This window comes from Drosophila miranda, chromosome XR, assembly GCF_003369915.1.
Source record: "Drosophila miranda strain MSH22 chromosome XR, D.miranda_PacBio2.1, whole genome shotgun sequence".
In the NCBI taxonomy this organism is placed as follows: domain Eukaryota; kingdom Metazoa; phylum Arthropoda; class Insecta; order Diptera; family Drosophilidae; genus Drosophila; species Drosophila miranda.
In genome coordinates this window covers 30620609-30647168 of record NC_046674.1, presented here as the reverse complement: position 1 = coordinate 30647168, position 26560 = coordinate 30620609, and the positions used below count along the sequence as shown (strand labels likewise).

Below are 26560 nucleotides of genomic sequence, written 5' to 3'. Positions count from 1 at the left end.
AGTAAGCCTTGTTGAATCGATATAAGACTTTATATTTTATTGTTTTATACCAAAAGGAACATTTTTAGATCAGGGTTTAAGACCATTGGTGCCGACACATTTTTTTTCTCCCATACAAATAAACGCAACCCTAATGTACATACATATGTATGTATGTATGTACATTTGGTGGGGCTGTCACAGCTGCCTTTTTCCAGGGTTCAGCTAGAGCGGAGTGGCTTTCAACTGTGAATCTCCGCCGCACAATTTCAGATGTGACAAAGTTTTCAAGCGTCAACAAAAAGCAAAGCTATTTTCGGGGCAAGTTTATCGCTATGCCGTTATTGAAAATGAAATAGCAGAGAGAGTTTTTGGCTCGGTCCTACAACCCTTTCTACACTCTCGGCGCACACGTTCGAAGAAAGTAATCTGCATATGCTTACATACATACGTATACATACATATGTACATGCGGAACAAAACATACAGTTTATTAAACTCTCTCCACACACACACACACATGCACATATATAGTGGGGCAAACATCGAGAGCAGTGGTGTATTGAGAGGAGAGACAGACAAGATGTCGGTAGCTAAAAATGGGCAACAAGCAAGCAAACAAAACTTTTGCATACTCTTTAGACGCCAAAGGGTTACCATGCGTTGAAATTCATCTTGAAGGTCCCCCCTTCAATACAATGACATTTCAGACTCAAAGGTGCAGAGATGCTAGCAGAATAAGGCAAATAAAATGGAAAACTGTATAATTAAAGGAGTGCAAAATTAATTAAATGAAAAGTGTGAAAGGGAAAATAACCGAAAATGAATGATATAGAGTAACCCCCCATGGACCCAAACGTCACTGAAAGGGAAACAAAGCAAAACGTCAAAGATATAGCCCACACACAATAGAGTGCAATAGGAAGAAGAATAAGCAACAAGTACACTGTGAGCAATATCCTGTCCTAAAAAACACCACAAGAAAGGTCCAAAATATTTAGTAGGTAAACCTTTTTTTTGTCAAAATATGGAAATCGGGACATCTGTAAATTCTCTATTCATGGAGTATACATATGTCTTTATTTTGTATGCTATTTTCTCTAAATTTTTTTCTGAAAAGAGGTCATGAAAGTTATTTTTTTTTTATTCCTTTAAGCTTTTTTTTACGCCACTTAATTTTTATTTTTTTTTTAAACAAGACTAATCGAATCAAAATAATAAAAATAGAATAAGAACGGATCCCCCATGCGGACTCTGCCTAGCTATATCTAGTAAATCTCGTATATACAAAATTTATGAGAGCATCTCCTTATTCTATAAATTCTTTATCTTGTTTGTTTTTCCGCATACTTTTTTACTCCCTTTTTGAGCCGCTGCGCTCAAAGGAAAAGTGGGTAAAGCACACAGAACAAACAATAAGCAAACAAACAAGCAAAAATGTCACACATTTATCATACGTTATATTGTGAAAGTGGATGTGGATGTGAACAGACCAGACCAGACCTACTCCCAGCCAGCCAAGCAAGGTTTTGGACCTGGGTCGGAGTCTGGAACAGGTTCAGGTCCTGGGACAGGAAGTGGTAGACCAAGAGTAGTATCAGGGACAGGGGCCGAGACAATCTCGCGTTGCCCATGGCCAGCCGCATATTGTTGTGCCCACATGGACACAGAAGCAGAGTTGAGCTTCAGCTTTGGGTCAAAGTTGGCCTCTGCTCTTGCCACCGACGAAAGGGGGTGGCCGGATGGCGGCAGAGAGCGGTACGCCCACCCAGCGCAGAGGTGCGGTTGCAAAACTATGGAAAAAGTGCAAAAAGGTCAGTAAATTAATGTGCAAAACGGGCACTGGATAAACGTTGAATGTGTGATCCTTTAGATGTGTACGTCTCCTGTGTGGGTGTGTATGTATATGTGGGTAGCCGTATTTAAAAAGTATGTGTATGTGTGGGTGCGTTAAAGCAAAGCCGCCCCTTGACCCACCAGGTCCACAGAAGGCTGGACACCGAGAGGAAAATTTTGCTTTGAGTTACGGCCTCCGACACGCCCAAAAGCCACTCACACAGCAAAACAAACAAACCATACACAAGCACACATATGCATATACACAGTAAACATATATGTACATATGTACATGCTGTTATGTTATCGAAATCTATCGTTTCTGAATGACTTCGCTCCTCCTAAAAATTTTTCGATTCGTTGCTTTAAGAAAAGAAACTGTGTTTGCTAATTATCCTGTACGTTTATAACCGATCGTGTTTTTGTTGTTTGTGTATTTACTTTTAATTTAAATTCTTGTGTGCATTCTTAGCTCCTCCGCTCATTCTTACTTGCAGTTGCTATATGTCTTCTGCTCTGCACCATCTCTGAGCCGCTCTCTGGTTTTATCTACCTTCTACTTATCTTCATGACTCAATCGACTTGACTATTGATGCTGATCATGGGGTCGGAAACGCTTTCTTCTGGACGTTACACACATCCACTTTCAACAAAAATCTAACAAACACCTATAGGGGTAAGATTAAAAACGCACAATCATAGAGAATGCCCATATCTACCAGGTTTTCGAATCTGGATGAGATCGGATCATTATTACAACCAAAAGGAACAACTAAATTTGCAGTGGATACGCAGAGCCCGACGACACGTTCTGACTGTCGCACGTCGTTCAATGTCATAAATGTAGAGTTGCGGTCGCAGCAGCAACTCACAACGTTCCCCCTTGTTATACCCGATACTCAAAATTAGTACAGGGGTATATTAGATTTTTGGTGAAAATGGATGTGTGTAACGTCCAGAAGGAAGCCTATTTGCCCTGCAAGCTCCTGGCTATGGCAGCATTAAAACAGGATTTTAAATGCTGCCAAAAGGGTTTGCAAAGAAGGCTCCAATGGGAGGAATAAATAAATCCTGCTAAGACGGAAATCAGAGACAGATTTGCATTTATTTTTCAATTTAAGGCTCTCTGGGATAATACAAAATTCGTTGGTATTGTGAGTCGCTCATTCCCCATCATTCCTTCTGTTAAATTAGATGTTACATTTTCCACTAATAAATCAATATTTAAATAATTCAAACTAATTGCGTCTACCGCAATGAATGGCTAAGAAATTGTGGCTGTTGGGGTGGTGAGACGAGGGGGTTGTTTACCCCAATGATAATCAATTACCAGCTCACTTTTGGGGGTTGTTCAAATAATGGAGGAGATAAGCCTGATTGCAGTCTCTTGTGAGGAAGGGACATGATTATTATCATGATGTGCCGTTTTCAGCTATAGGCTAAGGAGACCACAACAAGCTACAGGAAAATACAGTATACTCCTAGGTTGTAAATCTGGAATAAACTAATTGGTTTTCTTAGTTTAGTTTTCGGTTTTTTAGTTTTACCTTGCTTAGTTTTCTGACAAATGAGAATATGTTGGATATTGGGAATGTTTTTTTTTATTTGATTGCTTTTGAATCTGCAATGATCAGATACTTCAATATTACCAGCAGGGCTCGATGTTTTGTTTTAGTTGTCAAGGGCTTGCAAGATGTAATATACACTAGAAAGGTATATCGATGTTGTGTTACATATACAATATAGTCGAAAAGAGGGGTGTAGTGTGATTGTGTACATGTGTTTTATAAAGTAAATAATAATAAAGATATAATAAAAAGGCAAAATGTGTCAATTATACAATATAATGGTTATAAAGAGTAGTTATGTATATGCTTTTGGTTTTAGATAGAATTCAAGTGTGATGTATAAAACAGGCTTAGAGTATAGAATAGTGAATAGTATGTAGAGTATCAAAGAAGGAAATGTGGGCCATTGGGGTAATAGAAGTTATCCTTGAAAAGGATTCTGCCTTGTGGTACTCCAGAAGTAACCTTGACTGGTAAAGCGATGGAGCTTTTGAACAGCTTTGAGACCTGGAATAAAGGTAGCTAGTAGTCCACCTCAGGAGGTCGGGCGGAAACCCTCAACGGTCAAGCTTATGTGCTAGAAAGGAGTGGTTTACAGAGTCGAATGCTTTACTGAAGTCGGTGTAAATAACATCCGTCTGTAAGTTTACTTTAAAGCACTTAATGATGAAAGAGTTAAACTCTAAAAAAAATTCGTAGTGGTTGATCGGATCCATGCTGAGCTGAAAATATAAGTGATTTGATTAGGAATAGCGGATAACTTAGATATACCTCTATAATTGTTCGCGTCCGACAAACGATACCTTCCAGATCGTAGGGAAGCAAGAAGAATCAATGGACAGGGTGAATAGTTTAAGCAAGGGTCCACACAGAGCCTCGGCGCAGTAACTGAGTACACAGCCAGGTACCCCGTCTGGACCCGGTGAAAGCACGGGCTAACTAGTCGAAGGTCATGAAGTAGAGAGCGTTAATTTAACAAAGGGCTGGGCACGGTTGCTCAGAATATCTTTCCTGAGAATGGGTTTGGAAAATTTTGGCAAAGAGATCGGCAATTGCCTGCTGTGAAAAACATATCCTGCATCCAGATAGGTAGTTCTTATAGCATTGAGCATTAACAACTGAAAAATTTGACCGAACTATTACATAGCGAAAGAGAGAAGAGAAGTGTCAACGAGGGGGAACACGTTCGAACGTTCGAACGTTGTGAGTCGCTGTTAAGACCGCGACTCTAAATTTATACCCGATACTCAGTCAGTATGGCACCCCTCCGACAAAGGGCGCACACATTCACGACGAAGAGTGTGTAAGAGAAAGACAGGAAGCCCTTGGACGGCGTTGCGTAGCCAGTGCAAACTGATTTGGTTCTTCTGGCTACAATAATAATCCTATCTTATCCATACGCGGAAGTCTGGTAGATTTGATCATTCTCTACTATTCTTATTTTTGTTTTCTCGTATCTATAAAATTGTGGATGTGACAGATTTTCGTCCTTTGCGGGGGAAATATACGTGTGCAGGTACAATATCACACCAAACTAAATTCCAAATATCAAACCAAATTTAGTTGCTCTAGCTCTTATAGCCTCTAGTCGTCATCGGGACGGACTGGCAGACACGGCTCCTCTATTGATGCTGATCAAGAATATATGTATGTATATGTAGACTTAAGGGGGTCGAAACTCTTCTTTCTTGGCGTTACATCCATCCACTTTCTTCACAAATCTAACATGTTTACACCTATACTCATTTTGAGTATCGGACAAAAAAAGATATTTCAGATGAAGAATGCAAGACTACATATCCAGCCAAGCTGGAGGTGTTTGTTACGGATGGGTGAACATTCTCTCCAGGTATCTTAGAGTACCCCAGTAACAACAGTTACAAATTCAAGCTTGAAAATAGTTCCTCATCTGTCCATGCAGAACTTTCAGGAACTTTCTCTGTAATATTCAAAGTGCTTTACAGGCTCCTAAAAGTAATGAATCAAATTCGTCCTTAACAGACTGAATACACTGAAACATAGACAAATCCTTATTAGCCAATTTATTATGATCGTGATACCAAGTCATTCCTGTTCCTGTGTGTAAAACTGATTAACCTGACTTTGCTAGCTTCATTGCTAGCTCGTATATTCTACCTTCTTCGGATATCTGAATTTACGGAAAATTGACTAGAAAATTTGGTATCCACACTGTAGTATCGTACCGTAATAGGTGTTTTTCAAAATTTCTCCCCGCCCCCACAAAGAACGGAAATCTATGGCATCCACAATTTTAAAGATACCAGAAAATCAATCACGCAAAATCATGGAGAATGACCATATCGACTAGATCGCCGATTCTGACAGACCACCATTAACTTCTTTGACAGAGTCAGCAAGCTTAAGGAATCTTATATTATCATGAATATTATCATGAGCCATTAACATTTGTAGGGTTTGGAAATTGAATGATTTATAGATACATACATATATGTAGATTACGACAATTGGAACATCTTTCCCTAGTTTTTTCTGATATGCCATGGTATTGATGAGATCATTTATACACAAATGTGCTGACTTACCTGTTTGAAAGGCAAAAGTTCAGCTGGACAGATAGATAAAGAGTTTTAGCCAATACAGAGATGAGAGAGAAAGGGCGATAGTTTTTATACATGCTGAGATCCTTATCCCTCTTTGGAATCAGAATTATTTTTTAAGATTAAACTGCGCTGGGCTACTTGGTGCCCTTACCATGTCGTATGTGATTCTATCCATTCCTCCCGCCCTGCTCCAGCCTCTTTTGAGAATAGCAGACTGGGCCGTCAAATCAAAAGCAGCGGAGCTGGGAGAAAGTGGTCTAACAAACAAAATGTTGAACCTTCGCCAAAGCACGAACTGTACTTTCAAGAAACTCAAGCTAAGCCAAAGAGCATTCTGGACTTCAACTGGATTTGAAGAAGTCGCTTAAAGGCTTGATGTTTCTCAAGAAAAGCCAGGCTTTCGATGAGTTTGGAAATTTACCCTTTGCATTAGTGCACACTCACTAAAGCACGTGTTTCCTGCATTTTTTAGTAATGTTTTGATTACATTTTTAAAAGTTTCTGTCCTCATTGAAGGCTTAAAGTAAGGTAATTTTTTGTTTTGGCGATAAGAACATCATGATCTGAGTTTGAATGGATTTATTATTTAATTTTTATTTAACGCCGGTTTTGACTGCGACTCCGTTTTTGGCTATTACACAGTAACCGTCATCTTTGTGTTTTTCAAAACGATCACAATTGGTGAGCTTTTTAAAGGAAGTATAATAAGAAAAGCCTTCAGAGAAAATTGCTAAGCTATATCTGGCAGAGTTTAGAGTAAATTCTATATCGCTTTTACACTATTTAAAGGATGTGAACTATCCTGTAGGAATTTTCATGTGATGCTTTGGCTTCCATGAGCATAACGGGAGTTATTAGTTCGAGAATTTCTTGAATTACACTGCTACTGACAAGAGTGTCCTGGTTTTTCTTTTTGGGAAATTTATAAGCATGATCGCTTGAATCATTGGTATATGACTCTAGCGAGTAGTGCGTTTTTTTGCATAATGCCTACTGCGCGTTTGACAATTCTGCTGCTATAGGAATGCTTTTTTAAAGCATGGTAGGACTGTTTTCCCCCTTTTTGGTTCCCTCTATGTCATAGTCAAGATCACGATTGTAGTTTTGTTGAAAATAAATTGCTTAAGGCTTCCTTTCTTTCTGTTTTTTGTTTAACTTTGCTAATATTGACTTCTCTAGCCCAAACATGGTATTCGTTTCTTTAAAAAGCATTGTGCTCATCACACTGACACAAGATACATTTGTTAACAGTGCCATTTTCATATCAAGTGCAACTGCCACATTTTTTGCAACATGTTCCGGACTTACAGCGCGTAGCTGTGTGTCCCAAACAACCACATTTGTAACACTGCCTAACCGCAGGAAAATTATTAGTTGCTGCATGGACCTTTAGCAAACATATGTCATAAATTTGAACAGAGGATAGGGTTTCGGTACTTTCAATGGCAAATTTCACAGTTTTAGATGGTTCAAGATCTCATTCCTTCTTTTCAGTTGTATTTTTTCTAATTTTTTTAATTTCAATTGTCAAGAAAATGTTGTCAAGAAGGTTTGCCTTTAAAAGGTTATTGAAATACAGTATGTATAGAGTGGCCACAAGAGGGTTGATAAGCATCCAGATATAAATGTTCGATTTTGTCATATAGATAAAGATCACTTTTAAAGTTCTTGTTTTCAATAATTGTTCTGCGATTTGTTGACAGCAGCACACTAGCTTCTCCTTTGAACGAGAGCTCGTTAAGATTTATTTCATTGGTGTTGGAATGTAGAGACAAACTGCCGGTAACATGTAAGCCCTTCCTGCTTGCACTTTCTATGTCTGACTCAAACTCCATTTTGTAAAAAAATTCAGCATTAATTTCATATTGTGATTCAATCAAATTTTAAAATTTTGAAAATCAACTAGATGCAAATAATATGTTTTCTGAAAAGATTTTTGGTATTTTAATATCCATACTATATCTCAGGTATTCACACAGGTAAACATTTTTTCTATCGAATACTATTGTCCTCAAGGTAAACATATTAAAATTGTATCAAAATCGTACGAGCCGTTTAGGAGCTGTCTCTAATGGGTTTTCCCCACAAAACGAACTAACAGTGCTACATATACATAGGTGATATTATACAGTTGGCAAAAGCTCCTCTTCATTTCCGCCAGAGGGCGCTCACCATCAATGCACCCACAGCTATAAAGCCGTTAGAGCTTTTACTCAAAATTCAGCCTATTTCAAATCGTCTAGGTGATAACATGGGAACTTTTGGAACATGGGACCGCATGCCCCATATTTATTTCAGCTCCTAAATCGATTTGTAGAGCAAGCCAGCTCGATTTCTCGCAAGCAAAATGGCTAAGAATCAATTAATATGCCTATACAACACAAATACAAGAGCACAAGAAATGAATTTATTTTCCCGAGTGTCAAAGTCTAAATTTCGGAAAAAGAAACACACAAAGTTTTGCATTTTGAATTTGAAAGCTTAATATTTTCCAAACGATTAACCTACAAAGTGTTCTGGTTAGATTTATAACTGCATTTATCAGCTTTTGAGAATTGCAATACAACCAGACAACCAGATACTTGATTTATGTGAAAAAAGGAGCACTATCCCTGACAAAAATAGCAAAATAAGATTTTTAAAATAAACTAAAACTAGAACGAGGGGGAACGGTGTGAGTTGCTGCTGCGACCGCAACTCTACATTTTTACCCGATACTTAGTCAGAACGGCTCTCCCCCGGCAGACGACTCTGACGTTGAATGACAAGGAGAGCGTAAGAGAGAGACTGAAAAACAGTTAGAACGTGTCGTCGGGCGCTGCGTAGCGAGCGAAAATTGATTTGTAAATTTTGGCTACAATAATTATCCGACTTTCTGATCAAAATTCGGCGATCTGGTACAAATGGTCATTCTCTATAATTGTGCGTTTTTAATAGTGAGATCTAACAGAAGTGTGGATACCAAATTTGGTTTCTCAAGCTTTAATAGTCTCTGAGATCTGTGGATGGGACAGATTTTCGTCCTTTTGCGGGGGCGCAAGGGGGTTGGGCGAAATTTTGAAATATACGTGTTGTAGTGAGTTCTAACAGGATTAACGATTCTGCGTTTTCTGTTTTCTTGTATCTTCGAAATTGTGGATGCCACAGATTTTCGCCCTTTGTGTGGGCCGAAGTGGGCGGGGCGAAGTTTTGAAACATACTTGTAACAGTGACATATCACAGAAGTCTGGATGCAAAATGTCGTTGCTCTAGATCTTATAGTCTCTGAGCACTAGGCACTCATAGGGACGGACAGACAGACATGGCTCCATAGACTCGGCTATTGATGCTGATCAAGAATATAGGCGCTGATAGGGACGGACAGACGGACGGACGGACGGACGGACGGACAGACGGACAGACAGACAGGGCTCAATCGACTCGGCTATTGATGCTGATCAAGAATATATATACTTTATGGGGTCGGTAAAGTTTCCTTCTGGACGTTACACACATCCACTTTCACCACAAATCTAATATTCCCTTATACTCATTTTAAGTATCGGGTATAATTATGAAGCAAATTTGAAGACCCAAAAAATTTAAAGCCCCAAATCTATCAATCAATTGAGTTCGGTTCACAGCGGGAAAAAGTTAAATTTTGATACATAGTGTTATTAGATGTGTAACATGTTGTTTTCAACATCGTCTAAAGCGCAATCGCAATCAGCGTCTTTGGAAAAAAGCAATTGAGTGCATATACTGTGCCTATTGTGGAAATTATGGAAAATACTGGAAGGGAAGCTTTTCATCTCAGAGCAGCTTACCACAGCCATTGAACGGGCTGTGCAAAGCTTGGTGATTGCATAAATAACTTTCAGAACTTAACAAGCAGGAAAAATCAACGATAAGCTCGAGGCATAGGTCTGTAGAGATGAAAGCTTTAAGAAGAATTATTAAAGCCTTGATCTATTTTCAAGTCAACATTTTGTATGCCCCAAAAGACTACTACTGGTAGATAAGATAAGAAGATTGTATACAAGATTTCAAGCAGTTACATATGTCTAAGAATCACCGCCGTACGGACTAGTAGATTATGGAGAAGAAAGTGCGAGCTGGTAATGGAGGAGAGCTTGTGCCACCCACCTGGTGCAGAACCCCTTATCGGCGGCCCCGTGGGTGGGAGGTACAATAGCAAAAATGCAGCTAAGCGGCGATAAGTCCGGCGACAGCGGAAAAATGCAGAAAAATCAGCACGTGGTAGATAGCCCCGAGAGCTATAAAGCCATTCACGCCTCAGAGAAAGTGCAGAGTCAATTCGAGATGCAGACACGTCAGAAGCCAGAAGGCATCCAGCGAATGATGATGGCCTTGGGCACCCTGCTCCTGGCCCTGATCCCCGAGGCTGTTGCAGCGAGCAAGTCTTTTTCGCTTGGGAACTGGCGTTTCAATGATCCCCACTACTCCAGTGACCAGTACGCCAAGATATTGTCGGAGTCCGGCATTGGCCACGATCAGGACCACACGGAAAAAGGTGCTGGTAAAGGTGGTGTGGGTCCCCTGCAGATCCAGTACGTTGACTACCAACCACACTGCGCGTCTGGCGGCGTGCCCGTCTGCGCCACAAACGGAACGGATCATTTCTACTTCGAGAACGACTGCCGCTTGGAGGCGCACAACATGAAGATGTTGTTTCAGTATGGCACAGAACTTGAGCCCACGGAGCTTGAGCGCTGCCTGCCCACTTGTCGGACCATGAAGTGCACGAAGATCCACCGGCCCGTCTGTGCCGTGGTCGAGATCGGAGGGGAAGGAAGCGGCGCTCAGACTCCCACTACATTCCCCAACGAGTGCGAGTTGCGGCGGCACGAGTGCCAGAGAAAACAAGGTGGGTGAGAATGGGGTCAGAACCCAGGGCATATAAGGACTAATTTTTCTCCCATCTGCTATTCATAGTAATGCGTATACTGCACGCCGGACCGTGCCCTCCGCCCCCAACCAAGGGCAGGCGCAAGAAGTTGCGCCGCAACAAGGGAAAGCGGCCAGCATCCGCAGCAGGAAGCACAGGTCGTCCCAAGGTTTATGTGATGCTAGCGCAGTCCCAACCATCGCCAAGGACATGCACGACGACTACGACGCCTACGACAACAATGTCGACGATGACGCCAATCACCAGCAGCACGGCTCCACTGCGGTTCCGTCAGGTACTGAACTCCGGCAATCCGATGGTATCCATATCGCGAGCCATGGACGCCTACAGTGTCTATAATATAGATGATGTGGGCCACGACTATGGCGAAATCACCGACTCTACGCTCTCGCTTTTTGTGCCCGGCGTGGGCCGTGTGACTGATGCATATCCCACTACCTCAACGACGACCATAACACCAAAGGCAGCAACGTTGACGCCCACCCCAATCATCAGCACCAAGGCTTCCCCAACCGTCGGAACCAAGAGCACCAGCAGCACCACCTCCACAGAGATGCCATTGATCACCACCGAAAGCTCGAAGCACAGCAGACCAGAAGCAACGTCAGAGGCTTCCGATAACCTGAGTTATTACTCAACCACCGATTCATCTTCAACGGATAGAACAGAGCCAATTTGAGAGAGATAAAGAACCTGATGAACTTTTACAATTAATATTTATGGATCCAAAAGAAGATATTTAAGATATTTAACGGCTGGTTAAAGTCAAATCAAAGTCTCGATTTAAGCATTTGGCATCGTAAGCGAAAAAAGCTGGACAACCTGCTGGAGATTGGTTGGGAAAGGCTGTAAGTACACCAGCAAATTGTGAGCAATCAAGACCAAACACACTTCGAAGCGTCAAAGCGTAACGTTATGTTGTACATAAAATATATGTATATTTTATTTATTTTTTATTTTATTAAAGACCAAAAAATTGTTATGTTAATGGTCATCAGCTGTTTTTTTTAGTGGGTTGTGGATGTGCTCACTGAGAATCGGCTAGTGCCAATAGTCACTTTTTCGAAAATTCTTATCGTTCTCACAATATGCACTCTGTGTGCAAAAGGTATAAAAAGCATGAAAAGAGCTATTAGGGAAGCATATTTAGACCCTATACACAAAATGAGTATAGGGGTATATTTTTTTACCTGATACTCAAAATAAGGCAAGGGGTATATTAGATTTGTGGTGAAAGTGGATGTGTGTATCGTTCAGAAGGAAGCGTTTCCGACCCCATAAAGTATATATATTCTTGATCAGCATCAATAGCCGAGTCGATTGAGCCCTGTCTGTCTGTCCGTCTGTCCGTCCCTATGAGCGCCTAGTGCTCAGAGACTATAAGATCTAGAGCAACGACATTTTAAATCCAGACTTATCTGATATGTCACTGTTACAAGTATATTTCAAAACTTCGGCCCACCACTACCCAGAAGACAAAGACGCAGAATCTGTGGCATCCACAATTTAGAAGATTAGAGAAAATTAATATTAGAGTTGCTCCCCCTCGCTTATGCTATATTCTGTATTCTTAGTAAACTCTGCAACTAATCTTCCGCATGATACTAATGAGCAGTAATATTCTCTGGACATCTAAATTTTGTCGACTTAATTTATGAAAACACATATATGTGAAACATTATTGCAAGCGGAGAAGCTCAAAGATTAGGCTCTGGATACAGCTAAAGATCTGCTAACTGCATACCCATGGTTCTATTTGCCGGCTACCGTCCATATGATATTATTTCAAGGTTCTGCAGTGATAGAGAATGCATTAGTGTGAATTGGAGAGTTTTGCAGGAGACAGCCGAGTCCAATGACAAGGAAATACAAAAAAGTGGACTTTAGCACAGTCGGAAAGTTTCACGTATTTTGACAAGTACAGATGTCATTAACACATTATTATTACGCTCAGATCCATTTATAAGAAGACAAAGAAAACTTACAAAAAAGACAAGACGACTTTATTGAAATCATGTTTATAATTTGTCATGTATCATCCATACTGCTATTAATTTGTTAATCTCAGTATTGATATTAAAATCATTAAAATATGTAATTAGTTTTTCGTTGAAAAATGTCCCATCCCTATGTATGTTAGAAGAGTACCTCAGTTAGGAACACAACAATGTATATGTATATTTGGTTACAATATAATCTTATAAAACGTATAAAACGGATTATCTAATTCAGTTCTTTGATGCTATTCAAACCAATCGATCAGTTAGTGTTAATGTTAAAAATAATCACATTCCCTTGGCTTCCTGTGTTGTATACCCGAAGATGGTGCTTTTTCTCGCCATCTTTTCCCGACACATAATCCACGATTGTATTGTTCGGTGCATTTCCGGATAACATTGATACCTCCGGTGCCGTCGAATTAGACACCTGTGTAGATTCTTGGCCCTCCTTCACAGCCACCGCGTTCACCCTAAAGAATGATAGCGATTCCGATGTACTGTCGCCACTTCTACTCTTATAGGTAGTCTTCGGACTGGTTGGATAAGATGGGCGAGACTGGTTCTTAGGAGTAGCGGCAGTAGGGCTGGGCTCTGAAGATGTTTCTTCCTCTGTGGCCGCCGTTACTGCGGCTGTAGAGCTGGGGTTGGGGGTGGTTTCCCCCTCTGCAACATCATCTTTAGTGTTAGCCACAGCATTTAAGCTTAGGGATCGTAATAAAGGCTTGACAGTTGTAGCCGCCTCTTCTGTGGTAGCAATAGCAGTTGGGCTATACGAGGCAGATGAAGAAGAATCTGAATAAGAAGGATAGGATAGTGAAGCTGGATAGGACGGATAGGTCTCATAGCTTGAAGGTGCAACTGTCGGGCTTTCTTCCGTTGAAGAGTCGAGGGTAGTTTCCTCTTCTAAAACATCTGCTTTAGTCTCAGCCACAGCATTTAAGCTTAGTGATCTTAATAAGGGCTTTACAGTAGTAGACGCCTCTTCTGAGGTAGCAATGGCAGTCGGGCTATAGGAGGCATATGCAGAAGAGTCTGAATAAGAAGGATAGGATAGTGACGCTGGATAGGACGGATAGGTCTCATAGCTTGAAGGTGCAACTGTCGGGCTTTCTTCCGTTGAAGAGTCGAGGGTAGTTTCCTCTTCTAAAACATCTGCTTTAGTCTCAGCCACAGCATTTAAGCTTAGTGATCTTAATAAGGGCTTTACAGTAGTAGACGCCTCTTCTGAGGTAGCAATGGCAGTCGGGCTATAGGAGGCATATGCAGAAGAGTCTGAATAAGAAGGATAGGATAGTGACGCTGGATAGGACGGATAGGTCTCATAGCTTGAAGGTGGAACTGTCGGGCTTTCTTCCGTTGAAGAATCGAGGGAAGTTTCCTCTTCTGAAACATCTCCTTTAGTCTCAGCCACAGCATTTAAGCTTAGGGATCTTAATAAGGGCTTTACAGTAGTAGACGCCTCTTCTGTGGTAGCAATGGCAGTCGGGCTATAGGAGGCATATGCAGAAGAGTCTGAATAGGAAAGATAAGATGGTGACGCCTGATAGGACGGATAGGTCTCATAGCTTGAAGGTTCAACTGTAGAGCTTGCTTCCGTTGAAGGATCGAGGGTAGTTTCCTCTTCTGGAACATCCCCTTTAGTCTCAGCCACAGCATTTAAGCTTAGGGATTTTAATAAAGGCTTAACAGTATTAGACGCCTCTTCTGTGGTAGCAATAGCAGTCGGGCTATACGAGGCAGATGCAGAAGAGTCTAAATAGGACGTATAGGATGTTGTGGCCGGAAAGGACGGATTAATCTCATAGCTGGAAGGAGCGACTGTTGAGCTTGCTTCCGTTGAAGGATCGACTCCAGAACTTTGTTTGGGAGAGGTTTCATCGCTTATTATTTCGGCAACGGCATTTATCCGTATGGATTGTGCCGAAGGTCTGGCAGTTGTTGTAGCATGTTCTGGCGGAGCAGTCGTGTTGTATACTGGATAAGATGGATAGTTATCGTAGCTCAGGGAAGATGCTGTAGAACTGGGCTCTGTAGGATCTTCATCTTCTATAGAAACGGCATTGATATTTATCGACCGTCCCAGGGGCTTGTCAGTGGTTGAGTCTTTTTCTGGTGTAGAAGTCGGGCTATAATATGGATACGTGGTTTCCGGCGATGTTTCTGTAGTACTCTTAATAGTTAGCGCAACTGCGTTAATGCTAATCGATCTATTCAGAGGGTTCGCAAAGGTTGAGGTCACTTCTGTAGAAGGAATAGGAGTAGAGCCGTAAGTTGGATTAGGCTTATTTTTCGTTGGGAAAGTCGTCGAGTTGGGTTCTGTAGAAGTCTCATTATCTATGACCACGGCATTTACGGTTAAAACTTTCGAAGATCTCTGTGAGGCGACCGTAAATCCGGTTGTTTCAATGGACTCGGTCGTCTCAGTGTTTGTTTGAGGTTCCTGGGTAGTAGTCTCTGGCTCGTGAGTAGTCGTCGAATATGCCTTTGAGGACGTCTGCGTCATTTGATACTCTGTGGGCAGGTTGTCCAATGAAATCTCATATGGTTCGTACGCTACCACCTTGTACGGCGGTGGCGGGGAGACAAGCAACGTTTGTGGCCTTCGCAATGGCTGTGATCGATAGGATCCGTAAGGTCCATACGAGGGCTGGATGGCGTGCATCTCGTAGGGATTATAGCTCCGAGCGCGGGGCGAGTAGAGAGGTGGCAGTCTGCTGTCACAGGTGCCGTCATGCAGGATCTTCCACTCTGGAGGTAAGGTAAATGTACTGATATTAAACTTATTCCTGCCACCGTCAGATATCAGTACTTACGATGATCTGTGCGGCAGGTGACCAGCAGCAGCTCGCAGTAGTTCCTGAAGGTGCGTCTGGAGGATCGAAATGTCGCACAGATGGGACGGAATTCCTCATTGCAAGCGTCCGGACATTCCTCCATTTTATCGCACCTGTCCTCGTAGATAATTTTCCATGCTGGAGGAGTAAATCCATGTGAGAACTGGGGTCGGATCAAATGCAAAGCAACACCTACCTACGCCCGTCTGGCGGCTGAAGCGATCCACCTCGCAGGGGCTAGGGAATGTCGCTGGCTGGGCGCCCGGGGCCACGGCACAGACCACACTCTCCTCTCCGGTGGGTGGACACGGCGATATGCCGTAGCGCGGCGGGGCAAAGTAATAGGGGGCCGCGTAGTAAGGCGCCACGTAGTCATAGGGGACCGAGTAGTCCCATCCACCGACAATGGAGGCGAGCAGGCACAGACCAAGACCGAATAGACACAAGGTTGTTGTCATTTTGCAAACGATTTACTGTTGACTATGCTGTGACCTCGCCCAGGCTGAGCTTTTATACCAACATCCAAACCACCCCCGGACCGCGATCGAGTGGATCGTCATTAATGGTCTCATTCCATTGCAATGTCTACGTGTCGCTGGCTCTATTTGGCGCTATTATACAGCTATACTCACGGTTATAATTATTATTGCGCTACATTATGCATATCAATGGCCAGACGGTGGCTGGCTCTTCTTGCTTTCATTCTGTCTCTTTGTTGGCGATTCTTCTTGCTCATTTCATTATGAAATTACACTTCGCCTATCAATGCTGCGGCCCGGCCTTGAGTCATGTTAAAAATTAAATTGTCTGTGAATTGAAATTTTTCAACGCAAGCTAAATGGTAAGAAAAGATGAGCTGTGGTGAACTTTTAATATGTTTCAGCAGAGCCGAGACTTAGCAGATATCTAGGAAAGGAACGGAGGAGTATTTCGGCTTCTCGTTAAATGTAACTGAAGTACGCAAATGCATTCCACATTTTGGCTTTTCAATCTCCGAAATATCACGTTAACACGATACTAACTCAGACTCATGTAGTTCTCGTATTTGTCTAACTCTCCCACAGGGTGACAGGGCTTAGTGGAAACGTGACACACGACAAAAGAGAAGTTCACAAATGGATTATCATTATTTGCTTTCAAGTGTTGTCTATATTTATATTTCAGTTATAGAGCTTAGAGAGTATACTAACGAGTGTTATGAGTTTGGATGACGCTGGTTGATGTATGATAGAAAAGGTAGGACGGAGGCTTGGTCTTCGGGTTTGTGGTTGAGTCGCTTAAGATTGTACTGCCGACTGTTGTAGGGAATGTGCTGTCCGCACCCGCGCAACCGGCAAACTGAAATAGCACCGTCGATCCCCTCGTCACCTCCAGGGTGTAAACATCATTGCATGTGACTCCCACCGATGCCAGGTCGGAAAGGGAAAAGCGCAGGGATCTTCCGTTCGAGCCTGTGATCTGTATGGTCACCGGATCAACCTATTGAATAAATTTCATTAAATTGTGGGTTCTTTTGTGATCAACTGTACGCCTCAGCTTACGGCAGAGTTGGACTCTGTGGATGAACTCGTCGTAGATGCTTCGGTGGTTGTTGTTGTTGAAGGATCATTGGTGGTACTCGTCGTAGAAACTCCAGTGGATGTAGTTGTAATGGGATCATTCGTGATACTCGTCGTAGAAAAATCAGTGATTGTTGTTGAAAGATCATTAGTTGTGGTCGTCGGAGATGTTTCGGTGCTTGTTGTTGTAGAGCTATCATTATTTGTGGTGGTTATTGTTGTTGCAGATTGATCATTGCTGGTACTCGTCGTAGAACTTTCGGAGGTTGTTGTTGTTGAAGGATCCTTTGTTGCACTCGTCGTAGAAGCTTTAGTTGTTGTTGTCGTAGAGGGGCCAATGGTGGTACTCGTCGTAAAAACACCATTGGTTGTTGTTGAAAGATCATTAGTTGTTCTCGTCGTAGATACGTCTGTGTTTGTTGTTGTAGAGGGAAATTTGGTGGTACTCGTCTTAGAAGCTTCGGGTGTTGTTGTTGTTGAAGGATCATTAGTTATACTCGTCGTAGAAGCTTCAGTGGTTTCTGTGGAAGGATCATTAGTTACACTCGTCTTAGAAGCTTCAGTGCTTGTTGTTGTACTCTTCGTAGAAGCTACTATACTTGTTTTTGTAAACGGATCATTTGTGGTCGTAGAAGCTTCTGTTTGTGTTGTTCTTAATAGATCATTGCTGGTACTCGTCGCAGACGCTTCAGTGGTTGTCAAGGGACTATAAGTTGTACTTGTCGTTGTAGCTTCGGTGGTTGGTTCTGAGTAATAGTACGTCACAGGTCGCTTGCTCGTGTGGGGCGCCTGATACGAATAGATTTTGCTCTCAGCGACGGGTCTTGTGGGAGACATGGCAGTGTTGAAAAACCAGTACGGAAACGCAGGCAAAGAATATCCACTGAAAAAAAAAGACCTCGCGGACTCAGCGGTGTCATGAGGTCCTATGTGGGGCCGGGTCATGGGAATGCACGGCACGTGAGGCGAATAGCCTAGTTGGCGCGACTCGAGTGAGAGTTGCGGTCTGTAGTAGTAACCCACATCTCTTGGAGGCTGATGGCAGTAAATCGAATCCACTTCGACGAATTCTAAAACCGTAAGGAAAGATGTTCACTCACTTGGTAGTTATTGGAATTAAAGAATTTACCTGCATGGCCAGCAAAGACAAGCCTCATATTGTAGTCGTTCAGGCGGCATATATTGGCGAAGCTGGCGTAGCGATATCCATTGGATGTGCATACACGACCCCCGCAGGGTTCGTAGTCGTACTGCCGGTTGGCTTTTGCCTCGTGAAGGTACTGTCTTCTTGGAAAGTACTCCTTCAAGTAGCCCTGCGAGAGGGTCAAAGCTGGAAGCACCAGGGCAAAGCAAGCAATGGCAAACATCATTCTGAATGTTCTTTTTGTCACTGATGTGGTTAGTCGACACCCCGTCAACTATTTATACAGCCAGCTTATTCCCACTCGGCCCAAATCTTCTTTTTTTACAGACGTCGGCCGGCTATCGGCATACGTGCCCAAAATGCGCTTTCAATTGTAAGCTTAGCGCCACCAGCCGAAGCCTCGTCTCCGGTTCGCCGGTTCTCCAGTCTTCGGCCTTGGTTTCCCTGTCAGCCACTCAGATACAACCAGGTGCGTCCCAAAATAGATCAGAACAGGAAATTTGCGTACGCAAAAAAGAGTTCGTGATTAAAACTTTTTTTAAACCGAAACGCTTTTTGCGGCATGTTCAAGCATGTGACGGCTTGTAGTTCTTTCATTGGTTTTTCAGCTTTGAAAAGCTTTCTTGCAAAACGGAAATGAAGCAGTGCGAAGCGCCACGCAACAACTGCTTCTTGAAGTTGGACCAAAAATGGAATATTATTGCTTGAAGGCTGACTGGGCTACTACTATCTAAAAGCCGCTAATACAATAGTTGTAAAAGTAATATTATGAATATTTCCAACTTTTCGAACGCCACCATATAGTAGAACTGGTAGAACTGCACAATATTCCAAAGCAGTGCAAAGTGTACATAAGCAGTTAGCAATTCCTCAAGCAGAGACAGAGCTCACAAGCAGTAAAAAGTTCCCATAAGCTACACAGCTTTTCAGGAATTGGAAAATATTTTACGCACTGTAAAACCAACGGAAAGCAGTATACAGCTAGCATGGGGGCGGCGGCGCTCCACCCAATTTTTGTGACGGCTTCACTTCCCAACTGGTTGAAGGGCCGCCCGGTCGCCGTCGAGTTCTGTCCGCCAATCTGAGAGTATCAATTTCTCGTTACTATTTCTGAGTGTTGTTCGGCATTAAAATCGTTAAATCGGAACTGCCACAATTGACGCGCCAAATTCGAGAGGCATTGTAAATCGGGAAGCTATAGAATTTTTATATTGCAGTCGCGGACACATGCACATGGCCCCCAGAGCTGAGGTAAACAGACTTCAGTAAATAGTGAATTATACCAAATTGCACACGTCATTGAATCAATTTCCCCCATTTGCTCACTGTCTTTTTGTGTAAGGCTACTCCGAGTATTTAAGCATTTGCTTTGTAAATTTCGTTTGGTCTGAAATGCGACTCGTCACGCACAGATCTGGCAGACGCATGAAATTTTTATTTACTTTTGGGGCTCTAATGTAACTCGCCGACGCATTGGATACAATTTATTCAGGCATCCCATAAATATGTGCTTCGCATTTTATGCCTGCCCGAAAGCATTTCCCTGGATGTAAAAGAAGGGGATTTATCAATCTAGGAAACTCTTCTGTCCCAAAGCACGAAAATCTTTTTCGCATCACTTACTGTTTACTTCGCGGCATTTTCCATTTCTGTGGTGAACTATTTGCATGGTTACGTATTCATGCTATTATATTTTATTTTATTTAATTCTATCTAATTCTTGTATTGGACATTCTGAGATATTGACATTTCCACGGGATGTGCCATTCTCTTTGTGACGTACCCGCAACGAGTGCCGTGGCTCCTCTGTTGTGGATACTTCTGTTCTTATTGCTCGTTTATTGTAGTTCTGTTTGCTGTTCACTTTATACTGGGGCTTGTGATTCAATTAGCAGCTGCCTCCGGCCACGTGACCCACACCCAAGCGTTTGCTAGTGCGGTATAGCCTACGCTGGAGTCAGCTTAAGGATAGGAGCAGCCAGTACAGATACAGACATAAATACTAAAACGATGGCAACGCCCCAGACAATGACTGTCCAATAACTATATTTAACCAAGAACTGCAACGGCAGTAGCGGCCGTTGAGAAAAAAAACAACGATGCTCATTAGTCAGTGTCCCATCCTTACACAACTCCGTCACAGTACTTGCATTTTCTATCTATATATACGTAGATTTACATATGTATGCCTGATATATATGATATACATTGACATACATACATATACTTATACGTATGTATTGGCACAGTACATGCGACAGCAAAGGATTCGCCCCAATACGTGGCAGTGCCACCGCCAATACAGTGATGACAGGCGCTTCATCAAAGAGCTTACAAGTGTCGACATGTCCCCAAAAATTGCACCCAACATCGATGCTAACACCATGACGGATAGACCAATCAAGAGTGTTCCGACAAGCAATGGTGGAGGCATTAAGAATTTAACCTCAGAGCGAAAGGGCAAAACCGAAACATTTTGCACATTGTGTTAAATCTGATGATGGGAGTAGGTTTCATTTTGAAGTAGTTTATTTTGGGTAACACCTTGCAGTTACATTTTTTAAGCATTCTTCAATTTCCCAACACATGTCCAAATTAGTATTCAATTCAACTTAACGTTTAATGCACTAAGTTTACCTAAAAGTTCAGAATCAAGTGTGTCGTTAAGCAGATATCCCTAGTCAAGGAGTATACTTATTGCGGAAGAATTCTTTCAGTCGCCAACACACTTGATTAATTACCTGAGCATCTCCTAAGTTTTTGAAAATTGTGTATGCCAGTTTGGCAGTGTCTTATAGTTCGACCGCACATACATATGTCCAGTCATGAACGTTACCCAAAACACTTTCTTGCAAATGTTTAAGAGATTCTGAAATCTCTTTCAGTGGCTCGCCAGCCGAAATTTCTTTGAGCAGCTCTTTAAGTTTTCTATTGTCCGCTTTACCCTGACCGCCGAGTACGCGGAACTAATGAGGCGACTGTTTATGCCGCTGTTTGTCTGTTTCGGGGGCCCCGAATGGTGTCTCAAGTGTCGCCGTTTGCTTGTTTTCTAGCCACTTTTAGAGCATAATTTGGTGGAGGTCTGCCAGAACAGAAGCGCTGTTGGGCTACCAGGGGGCTGAATTCATAGTTTATGATTCAAATTTAAGTTACTTTGTCCCACTAAAACATGCTCTTGCTAGCATAGAGCTGCACATTTTATTGTATCCGACTTTTGGGCGTGACCGCCCCGCGGAGCACAGCGAAATTCGGAAAGGAACAGAAATAGGAAGACAGCAAAAAAAAACATGGAAATTGGATTCCATTTCAGTGCGCCCTCCGCTGTGGGCCCCTGCTTTTGGTGCTGCCAGAGTTGCCATTGCTGTTTCTGGTGATGTTTCTGATGATGTTTCCCTTTGTGCTCTTCGAGTGTCCTTTGTTGGTCGCCAGCTGGAATTAAATATACAGAATTTCGTAATTGAGAGCTTTATGTATTTTTAATTTATTTTCTCAGTGACGCTCCCTCAGCTGTCAGCGCGACGTTTGATTAATTTTTCAAACAAACTGTATATACTGGACCCTCGACTCGCTCTCTATATATTTTATGGTGATTCTTCCCATACTGAAAGCACTCAAAATTGATGGCCAGTCAGTCGTATAACCGATACTCCTTATAATTGATTAGAGCCAACAGCAAGTGTTTGCTATTTATGTTTTGGTATTGTGGGCTTGGGTCAGTACCATTAACCCATATTAAACCAAATATCAATAGTTAAAATAAAATTGTTGTTTTTCTTAAATCACCCTTAATTAATAAGTCATGTACATAGGTTAGGTTAGGTTCAGGCGGTAGCCTGGGGGAGTGATGAAACCCTCCCAAGCTCACTTGGACCTGTAGAAGGTCCGTTGTGGTGCCGCATGGGCGTGTGCCCCTTCCCAGTGCCTAAAAAACCGTGGAGAAACAGGCTGTTGCAAATTAAGGGCAGTCCCATCCGGAGGCTTGGATGAATCTGGACAAGGTCCCCGGTTTGTTTTCGGACAGGTCCGAAATGTCTGTGAGGAAAGCGGCCCCGAGAATACGAAGACGACGATTTCCAAGGGCCGGGCAGTGGCAGAAAAAGTGGGGGACCGATTCCTCCTCTTCCTCGTCGCGACAACTCCTGCAGAAGTCGTTATGAGGGATTGACAGTCTAGAGGCATGAGTGCCAATCTGCCAGTGTCCCGTAATGGCTCGAGTAACTGCAGAGCACTGTGCTCTGCTGAGCCTATACAGCTCGGCTGAGCGCTTCTTCGATCGATATGGCCATATCAATCTTGAGATTTTACAGGAAACGGTTTGCTGCCATCTCCTATTGACATTTTGTTTGAACAATTCGTGCGTGAGGAGCCTGCACGTAGCCAGAGGCATCGCTACCTGCTCCCTCTCCATAAGGAGAGGAATTGTAGTACCCTGCCTTGCTAGCTCGTCGGCGGCGTCGTTCCCCTCGATGTCCCTGTGGCCTGGGACCCATATAAGGAAAAGGTCTAACTGATCTGCGATCTCGTGCAGAGACCTGCGGCAGTCATTTACAGTCCCTGAGTTCGCCGATATTGAGCCTAGAGCTTTAATAGCTGCTTGGCTGTCCGAGAAAACGCACACTAAGTGCGTGTCTAGAAGTAGTTTGGAGACGATGGAAATGGCCTCCTTGATGGCTACAACCTCCGCTTGGAACACACTGCAGTGGTCCGGGAGCCTGAAGCAATGACTGATGTTCAGCTCGCTGCAGTAGACTCCGCCTCCCACGCGGCCTTCTAACTTTGAGCCATCAGTGTAGAAGTGAACCGCATTTGCGGGTCCTGGTTCGCCCATCTCCCAGTCCTCCCTAGGTGGGATTGATACCTGGAAAGGCGTCGAGAGGTGATCACTAGGGACACAATAATCTGTCCTCTCTGGTAATTGCGGGTGTCTCGTCAGGATTCCCGAGTGCCCAACCGCGGACGCTTTCCACAGTCTGGCTTCTCTCATTCTGAGTGCGGAAAGTGTTGCCACCTTCTTTCCCATGAGATCTACAGGGAGGAGGTCCAGCACAGTATCCAGGGCTTCCCCTGGAGTAATGCGTAGCCCGCCAGTGATGCATAGCTCTGCCATGCGTTGAACTCTGCTGAGTTTATTGAGGCATGTCCTTACGTCTAAGGCTGGCCACCATACCACCACTCCATAGAGCATGATCGGTCGTATGATGGCGGTGTAAAGCCACCGAACTATATAGGGGGTCATTCCCCATCTTAGTCCGATGGCTTTCCTGCAAGTATAGAGGGCTACTGTGGCCTTCTTTACTCTATCCTCTATTTTCAATTTCCAATCGAGCTTTCTATCGAGGATTAGACCAAGATACTTGGCGTTGTTGCTGAAGATTAGCGCTTCCCCACATAGTCTTGGGGGAATCAGTGCCGGAACTTTGTACTTCCTAGTGAAGAGCACCAGTTCCGTTTTAGACGGGTTGACGCCTAGACCGCATTTGTCTGCCCATTTTGACATCTTCATGAGAGTGCTTGTCAGGCACTTACACAGCGTCTGCGGGAATTTACCCGAGAATGCTATAGCAACATCGTCCGCATACGCCACCACGCGGCAGCCACCCCCTCTATCTCCCGCAGCAGTTCGTTCACTGCCACGTTCCATAGGAGGGGCGAGAGGACTCCGCCCTGCGGGGTGCCTCTACTGACAAATCTGGTGGACGTTGACGTCCCCAGTGATGCCTCAACCGTCCTGCATTGTAGCATCTGATCGATCAGGCTCACCGTCCGGGAGTCAACCCCCAGGTCCGTCAGTGCACCCGTGATGGCGGTCGGGAGAATGTTATTAAAGGCGCCTTATATGTCGAGGAAGGCTACCAGGGTGTACTCCTTACAGTTGAGGGACGCTTCTATGATCGATGTGATCGTGTGTAGGGCCGTTTCGGTGGATCTTCCTTTCCGATAGGCATGCTGGGAGTCTGAGAATAGACTAGGCGGAATATTTACCGTGAGATGCATCCCCAAAAGCCGTTCCATCGTCTTCAGAAGAAAGGACGATAGACTTATGGGTCTGAAATCTTTGGGGGCAGTGTGCGAGGGCTTGCCTGCCTTGGGGATGAAGACGACTTTGGTGTGAAGCCAGGTTTCCGGGATATATCCATGGGAGAAGATTCCCTCGTATATCCTTTTGAGCCAATTAGTGGTTTTTTGTCCAGCGTGAATCAGTTGGGCAGGGATGATGCCATCTGGTCCCGCGGATTTGTATGGTTTGAAGCTTTTTATTGCCCAGGAAATGTTCTCCTGGCTTAGCAGGTTCATGATAACACTTAAGGCAACGGAGGGAGCCGCGATGTAGTGTGGTCTGTTTTCATCGCAGCCGGGAAAGTGGGTGTTAAGGAGAAGATTTAGCGACTCATTGCTGGACGTTGTCCATGATTGGTCGGCGTTCTTCAGGTAGCCCAGAGTGGGTGTAGTCTTCGAGAGAACTTTGCGCAAGCGCGAGGCTTCCGAGTTATTCTCAATGTCGCTACAGAACTTACGCCATGAGGCGCGTTTGGCTTTCCTCAGTTCTTTATTGTAAACTGACAGACTGGCCTTGTAATCGGCCCAGTTCTGCTCAGCGTTTTCAGCCTTAGCTTTATTGAAGAGTCTTCGGGAGGCTTTCCGGAGTTCCCTCAGTTTCGGATTCCACCATTCAGGTTTCTTCCGGCCTCTGCTCTTGCTAGAGGGGCAGGATTTATCGAGCGCCTCATTGCAGGCGTCGGTAAATAGAGATCTCCTCCTCAGGTGAAGTCTCAGGGAGAACACGACAGAGGTGGTCTGAGTACCGAGCCCAGTTTGTCCGCCTAAGGTTCCGAAATTGAGCTGGTCTCGGTAGTGAAAAAGAGAATACTGTTTCCACGTACCTGTGGTCCGAGAAGGAGTGCTCTTCCAGGACCCTCCAGGATACGATGTTCCCGTGTAACTCATGAGAGGCAAGTGTGAGGTCCAGGACCTCCTTGCGGTTTTTAATAATGAAGGTGGGATCACTCCCCCTATTTAAAAGGACCATCTGAGTGGTCAGTAAATAGTTGAAAAGGTACTCACCCCTTTCGTTGGTGTCAGTGCTTCCCCACTGGCAGTGGTGTGCATTGGCGTCGCACCCTGCGATTAGGCCGGTGTCCTTGGCCTCGCAGTCTGTGATTAGCGCCCTGAGCGCCTGTGGAGGGGGGTCTGGTTGGTCGTGACCCATGTACGTGGAGCAGATTCTCAGTGAGCACCCCTGGCCTTCGAGGCTCACTGCTGTTTGGTCTTCATTGCTGAAATTTGGGAGCAAAAATAAGTGCAAATCTCTTTTTGCAAGGATGCAGGTGCGAGTTTTCCCTGCGGAGTCAGCTACGTATAGCTTATAGTCAGGAGTCCTCAGACCAGAGACCCTGTTTCCGAGGATCCAGGGCTCCTGAATGAAGACAATGTCGGCTCCACCCTTGGCTAGGTGGAGCAGGAGAGCAGCGCATGCTGCCTTACAATGGTGGAGGTTTATCTGCAGGAGTATCAGTGACATTCCTGAGGTTCACCTCCACCATTGTCCTGTCGTGGTCGCTCTTCGAAGAGTCCAGCTCCTCCGCGACCCCGATGTGCTTGAGATCCCTAGTGAGATCGCTCACGTCTGACACGTAACCATCTAGGATGTCATCCGACACCACTGATGCCACGTCTGACACCGCAGGCTTGATCTCCATACTAAGGATCTCCGGGGGCTCCAGGTCTGGCTCGGCCGTCGGTTGCATGCCTTTGGAGTCGGACTTGTACGGTACTACGACTACCTTCTTGTAGCCGTAGTCCACAGCGCCCTCCGTGTCGTGGAGAAGTCTGACCGACTCCTCGTTCAGGACGAGGATGATTTGGCGCCTCCTTGACCTCCTTGAGCGAAAAGAAATTTCCAAAAAGTATGCATACATCATAGCCATGGAAAAACAAACATAGTTGAAATAAAACAAAAGAAAATAAAGAAAACAAATAGCAAAATGATGAAAAATATTCATAAAGTACAGTTTTTATGGTTGTAAATTAATGAGCCGCATAAATCGGGAAACGACTGACCCTTTCGTTGAGCAGCACAATAAATCTTGAATGGTATGCGTGGTAGGCCCTTTAGGTGATAAGAATTCCAGCTATGGAAATTTATGAATAT

The 26560-nt window shown here is 43.8% G+C and overlaps 3 protein-coding genes across 3 annotated transcripts; 1 reads left to right on the top strand and 2 right to left on the bottom strand.

Annotated features, from left to right (window-relative positions):
• Positions 1-10144: 10144 nt before the first annotated feature.
• Positions 10145-11840, top strand: LOC108150825. Its single transcript, XM_017279134.2, has 2 exons — positions 10145-10832; positions 10901-11840. The coding sequence occupies exons 1-2, from the start codon at positions 10145-10147 to the stop codon at positions 11551-11553; spliced, it is 1341 nt and encodes a 446-aa protein (XP_017134623.2). The 3' UTR covers positions 11554-11840.
• A 1187-nt stretch (positions 11841-13027) lies between these two features.
• LOC108153713 (mucin-5AC) lies at positions 13028-16177 on the bottom strand. The gene is made up of 3 exons (XM_017283841.2): positions 15905-16177; positions 15688-15846; positions 13028-15622 (listed from the first exon to the last, which is right to left on the bottom strand). The coding sequence occupies exons 1-3, from the start codon at positions 16164-16166 to the stop codon at positions 13134-13136; spliced, it is 2910 nt and encodes a 969-aa protein (XP_017139330.1). The 5' UTR covers positions 16167-16177; the 3' UTR covers positions 13028-13133.
• A 668-nt stretch (positions 16178-16845) lies between these two features.
• LOC108150830 (mucin-5AC) lies at positions 16846-18647 on the bottom strand. The gene is made up of 3 exons (XM_017279138.2): positions 18397-18647; positions 17250-18337; positions 16846-17187 (listed from the first exon to the last, which is right to left on the bottom strand). Exons 1-3 carry the CDS (start codon positions 18635-18637, stop codon positions 16894-16896), a joined length of 1623 nt encoding a protein of 540 aa, XP_017134627.1. The 5' UTR covers positions 18638-18647; the 3' UTR covers positions 16846-16893.
• Between the last annotated feature and the right edge of the window lie 7913 nt (positions 18648-26560).